This window comes from Carya illinoinensis, chromosome 11 (assembly GCF_018687715.1).
Source record: "Carya illinoinensis cultivar Pawnee chromosome 11, C.illinoinensisPawnee_v1, whole genome shotgun sequence".
NCBI classification, from domain to species: domain Eukaryota; kingdom Viridiplantae; phylum Streptophyta; class Magnoliopsida; order Fagales; family Juglandaceae; genus Carya; species Carya illinoinensis.
In genome coordinates, this window is record NC_056762.1 from 35,831,474 (window position 1) to 35,837,830 (window position 6,357).

At 39.5% G+C, this 6,357-nt stretch overlaps 1 protein-coding gene across 1 annotated transcript; it reads left to right on the plus strand.

Annotated features, from left to right (window-relative positions):
• The first annotated feature begins 3,643 nt into the window (after window positions 1–3,643).
• Window positions 3,644–5,938, plus strand: LOC122281915 (probable membrane-associated kinase regulator 2). Its single transcript, XM_043093783.1, has 2 exons — window positions 3,644–5,255; window positions 5,401–5,938. The coding sequence occupies exons 1-2, from the start codon at window positions 3,995–3,997 to the stop codon at window positions 5,517–5,519; spliced, it is 1,380 nt and encodes a 459-aa protein (XP_042949717.1). The 5' UTR covers window positions 3,644–3,994; the 3' UTR covers window positions 5,520–5,938.
• The last annotated feature ends 419 nt before the right edge of the window (window positions 5,939–6,357 follow it).

Below are 6,357 nucleotides of genomic sequence, written 5' to 3' on the forward strand. Positions count from 1 at the left end.
AAGTTGAATAAAATATTATTAAAATATAATTTTTTAAAGTTATGCTACATATAATCACTTTTACGCACTTTTTGTGTACTCTACTAATATAATTGACCAAACTAGTTATTTTATATTAAAAAAAATAACTCGGCCAATCAAAATAATAAAATACATAAAAAATATATAAAAATAACTCTACGTAGAATTTTTAAATTTTTTAATATTATTTTAATTTTAAGATTTGAAAATTTTGAATTATTTATTATATTTTATTTAAAAATTTAATAAAATTATAATGATTAAATTAGATAATTTATAAAAGAAACCAGACTTACTCATAAATTCCATTTATCATCCTTACTCATATGGTCCAAATATCATCGAGAAAAAATATTAAAAGCCCAAATGCCCGATTCCTACAAAATTAGGGAGAAAAACAAGACTGAATATTGAAAGAAAGATGGAAGCAAAACTGTCAGACTTGTTGATGGTAATCGGACTTGGGATTCTTTCCCTTGTCTTTATGCCCGCAAGCTCCGGACAAATGGTTATTTTAATGACCTAGCTACTAGCTAGTTGTAAACCCTTCCAAGTTTCAGGTTTCAAATTGACCAATTCTTTTGTTCACTTTGCATACACGCTAGGTTTCTTGACGATGATGCATCCCTCCTACTTTGCAAAACAATGGGGAAGCAAAAGTGCGAAACTAAATCTTGATAATTACATTCCCTACTATATAGCGAGATTCAGAATTTAGAGTCTAATTCGTACGCAATTCAATAACAATCACTCTTAATATGAGATAATAAAGAATTAAATGATCGCCATGAAATTTTTCAAAAATTTGTTGCTGAATTAATATTACATTTGCAATATGAATTCCGGTTTCATTCATAGATTGATTTAATCAGCATAGTAATAGTTGACTCTTAAATTCTTGATTATAGTATTTGATTATGTGACGTCTTTGATTGCTTGTATTGGTACATAGTTGATGTTGTGTTTCGCTGCTTGAGCAACTCTGTAGGGGCCCAACATGCACTTGCGACTATGAAGAAGTGAAAGCTCCAGAGTGGTGAGAAACAGCTCCGATGTTTAAATCAAAATACGATTCTCCAATTGTGAATTATAATGTCTTGGGTATAGAAAGTATCTAAAGAGTTTTTCCCATCACAAGGGAATATATATATACTTGATAGGGATAGTTCTTGGCACATCGATCGTGGAGTGTCACTCCATACTTAGGTCGCATACTCTGTTAGCTTCCTTCTATGCAACTGATCGTCCACACTTGATTATGGCGACCACTGGTAGTCCACGAAGCACGTTGTGGCGTGCTGATATCGTTCATTAAATGTGGTGTGGTCTCATATTGTAGCGTATTTGTCTTTATCTTCCATTAAATAAGGTGTAGCCTTAGTTAGGTGCGTCAACCCTTAGGTCTTTACAGTCGTCGGGGTTTAGGGATAAAAATTATCTCTGACTTTGTGTGTATGGATTGTTGGTCAGTAGTGTGTTAGAAATTCTAACAACTCTTGATCAGTGCGTGCCACTTAATAGCTTCCTTTCGGGCCTCTTGGGTTGGCCTATCCTATCTTCTCGAGCCACGTTAGACCTATTTGGGCTCCATAGGCGAGCCTCTTCGGCTCGGCCTAACATTAGGAATGACCCCCTCACGGTAATGTATCTATGTTTTCTCATTCTAACATCTCCTCTCAAAAATATCCTTACACGAGTATCCCCACCAACCCAATTCTCCAAAAGGGGTGGAAAATATGCTGTGTTTACAAAATTAGACAGCAACTAAAGAAATCCCAAGTGCGACAATTAAGTTTTGGGATATTGAGATCGAACCAATCATCAGTGGTGTGTGTGACACTATTGAAAGGTGTACCTACCTTATTACCAAAATATCATCAATCCCTGGCCCTCGAAAGAAACAAAGCAATCACCTTAAATACGACCACATACCACATGGGAGTCTCGCAGGCACCGGTGGTTACGCCCCATTTAAAAGAGATTCTGGAGTTGCTTTGTCACTTTCGTCGGGGGGGACCCTTTTTCAAGTACTTGGTAGATATAATAATAATAATAATAAATATCACGGTGGGGAAGGTCCACATATCTGACGGTTGCTATCAATCTTTATCCCTCATGTATGTATTGCCCGATTTGACTTTTGGTGTAACGCCTTCATGGGTTTTGTGGAGGATGGCGTATGGAGTATGGACCATTTCTCTCTTTCTTGCTTGGATGAGGCATGCACCTAGATATCCGACGGTTTGGATTGCACCAACTTGGCGTTGAATACGAATCAAGGTCAAATCTTTTCAAAGTGAGGTCTGATGAGACACGTGCAAAAGTTGGGTCCCCCACCTCTGCATGCTCGCCACGTGACTTTGGCTCATGACTATTTGGCCCAATAACTGGTAATTGAACACTGATGAATTCCGCCACCAATATCTGCTACATTTCGGTAAAAATACAGTCATATCTCTCTCTCTCTCTCTCTCTCTCTCTCTCAGTATATCATGTTTAGTTCTCCTGTATAGAAATCAAATCTTATGTCATTTGATCTCTAAAAGACGAATTCTTTCTAAATTTAAAACAAGTTTAGGTAGAAAAGTTATAAATAATTATGATCCTTTGTGAACAACGAAGACATTTGAGTACTACACTCAAAACTCATTCCTTATTTGACACGAAGACGATGGAAATTGATCCCAAACTCAACTCTTTGCTTTCAGACTTTAGAGGTAAAAAGAGCTCCAATCTGAATCAATCATGGCTCTGCTGTGCCCACTCTTATCTCTGCAAACTATTTGCACTGCCAGGAAATTTTGGAGACTCATTGTCATCTCATTGGTTCTGTATATATATATATATATATATAAAAATTCTTCTTGTCATCTTCACATTTCACACATCATATTTATTTTAATTTTTTTTTCATTTTTTCTATAATAAATATGTAGTGTGTGGATGATAAATAGAATAATTTAATTAGTTTAATAAGAATAAAATAAAATAAAAAATAAAAAAAATAAAAAATAATATTTTAATATATAAAATGTGTGGTGTGAGATGATGTGTAGCATTACTCATATATATATATATATATATATATAAACTATAGGTAACGCATATTCAACATGATAAACAAGAAATTCAACAAGTGTATGATTTGTAGTTATTATATGAATGTCATATCACTTTCACATAACTCACGATAGATATATTTTATTTTCTAATAAAAATAATTTTAAAAATATGATATTTGAACACAATTATTATTTTTTAATTAGAGTTTAGTATAAACACGTTGGTGATTTTACAACAGTTCTATATAGCTTTTCTTATCTTTTAATTTTTTTTTTTAAGGTTTAAGGTCTAAGTTATGTTTCGATCAGTCGTAGGGAAGACCCACAATGTTGCAAATCCGTGTAGTGAATTTAGTGACTATTAAACAGCTTTTGTTTGGTTATTTAGTGAATTTTTGTTAAATTTGTAATGAGAATATATTGCGAATAATAATTAAAAATAAAAGGAAAATAGGTATCCAAGAAGCCGTACGTACTCGTGTTGGTAAAAATTAGTATTAGTATTCAGTTTTTTCTCTCTCTTCCATAAAACTCCCCCCCTCTCTTATTACTCTGACTATCTCTGTCTCTATATCTGACGCGAGGACTGGTCTCACATGACCCTGCTGCAATTACCTCTAAGAAACAGACAAACCAAAAAGCAAAACTCTCCCAAGTCTTTACCCTCTCCCTCTCTTCATCTCTCTTCACTCTGTCTATGGTAAAAGCTTATCGCCTGTTCTCCCTGCCACCCCCATTTTCAGTACCAGTACTACTCCTGCAAACCCATTAAGTTAAGTTAGGCTCCCGTAAATCCTCTTTCCTCTCCCTAGTTCACTTTTCCCGTTTCTCTCTCTTTCACTCTACCCCCCAGCCCTCTCTAAAAGCAGCAACTGAATCCATTTCCCACTTGTATACTGGCTCTCCCAACTATGGAAGCTTTTAGCTTGCTCAAGTATTGGAGAGGCGCCGGTGGCATCAACAGTGGCGGCGGAGGTGGCGGAGATTCTTTACGCGCCGCCGGCACTACCACTATAGTCACTGCCGTTGCTCAAAGTAGTGCCGGGGAGACCGACGAAGACGACGACGACGACGGACCTTTTTTCGACTTAGAGTTCGCTGTTCCTGACGAAGAAGACGATGTGGAAGATGGGGACGAAAACGAAAGCGGAGAACGAGAAGGAACCAACCGTGAGAACGAGAGCGAAGAAGACGACGACGAGTTTGATGGCGGTGGGGACGTCGACGGTGAGGGAGAATTCAACTTCACGCTTTCCTCTGGGTCCAGCATTGACCGTACGGATCAGAATCTGTCGCTCTCTCCTTCTGATGATCTGTTCTTCAAGGGAAGGCTCGTGCCCATCGAGCCTTCTTCGCTCGTGTTTAACACCTCCGAACCCAATTCCAAGCCGCCCCAGTTCCCTGTCTCATTGTTGAAATCTGCCACGAAATTCCGAGTCTCCATGTTGGGCCTCAAGAAGCCTAAACCGAGTGGAAATGATGCCCCGAAATCAGAGACAAATGAGCCTGTTGCCGCTGCTCCCAAACCACAGCCCAAAAAACAGAACAAGGAACAGCCACAACAGCAGCAGAGTAAGTCTCTAACTGTGAAGTTCAAGGTGGAGGAGGTACCCATAGTATCCCTGTTCACCAGAGACAGTTCGAGAAGCGCTTCAGCTGGTAACAAGGCGCAGAAGCAGAACAACGTGGAAGAGTCGGTTTCTGAAGAGAAGCGCTTCTCAAAGGAGGTAATGCAAAAGTACTTGAGAAAGGTAAAGCCTCTTTATTTCCGGGTTTCCAAAAGGTACGGCGAGAAGCTGAGGCTTTCCGGGCAGTTAAGCCTAGGTGCCGGTGCCGGTGCCGGTGCCAAGCCTGGACCTCCGTCTTCCAAGGCGGATCAGAAACCAGCTCCAGTGAAATCGGACGCCGAGAAGGCTGTAGCGGAGCCGGCGGCTTCTGATCAAGGTCTAGTTAACAATGTTAAGATGAGTCAGAAGCTGGGCAATATTCCGACGGGGCTGAGAGTGGTGTGCAAGCATTTGGGTAAGAGCCGGTCGGCTTCGTCGTCTGCGGTAGCGGCGGTGCCAACGGCACCCGTGTCGTCGAGACGAAGAGATGATTCGCTGTTGCAGCAACAGGATGGGATCCAGGGTGCCATTCTGCATTGCAAAAGGTCCTTCAATGCCTCCAGAGGTAATCATGTCAAGAAATCCCTTGCTCTTTTCTTCCGTATGTTTTTCTTGAAATTCTTTACCCGCAGAGTTCTAATGCAAGCTAATTCACCGTTTACAGCAACATAGTTTTTGTTATGATTAATTATTATCTTTTTGTTACATAGATTCGGAATCTTCTCTGCTATCCCGTTCCGTAAGCGACCCGTCTAGCGACAAATCTTCAGAATTGGCCATGAAGTCATCGGTTGAAGGGAAAGATGTACACTCCGATCAATCTCCTTGACTTTGAGGCCCCCCAAAGTTGTCGTGGCAACTCCGGTCACGATCAGTGTGATCCGTCTTCAGGTCCCGACGAAGGACTAGGTAATTGTAGTACTCATGTCACCTTCTCAGTGAGTAGTCCGCAGCTTTGTTCTTTGTAAATGTTTCATAAACCGAGGAAAAAAACATGGCTAGCTAGGGCGAAGAAAAGAGGTGTCTCATGTCTTGCGAAAGATGACTGGTGAGCGCATGTGTAAAAGCTCACATCTTTCCTCGAACATGAAAGTAGAATCAAATCTTTGTATCTATTTACTTTGTAATCAGTAGCAGCAGCGCTTAAACCAGGCCAGTCCATGAAACACCAGTAATCACTTAGTTTTGAATGGGGTTTATTTACTATTTGTTTCCTGATGTGAATATGGTAATGTGGGTTTTGTTGCATTGATTACTATTATTATTATTATTATTATTATTATTATTATTGTATTAGAGAAGTGGATGATTTATTTTTCTCTTAATGGTGTCTTTTGTGGTCAGAGAAGTGGGAAAAGTAGCGGACGTAAACAGTAAAAAAGAGTTTTCTTTTTGGTTAAAGGATGAGAGAGGATGAGCAGACAGCAGAGTAAAGAGGAGTCAGATCAGAGCGGCGTGGAATATCTCTCCTCTCTCACGGCAAAAATAACTCCCTACGCTCTCTTTCGCTTGTTCTTTCTCCTTGGAAATCACGAAGTCATTGGTGGTGATGAACCCCAATTCTGCGTTGTGAAATAACGTCGGAGATTCAATTTGTCTCCTTGTGGCATTTTTCGGACCCACAAAAAGCACTGCTTGCTTTGTTTGTTTATTTCCTAACGCTATTT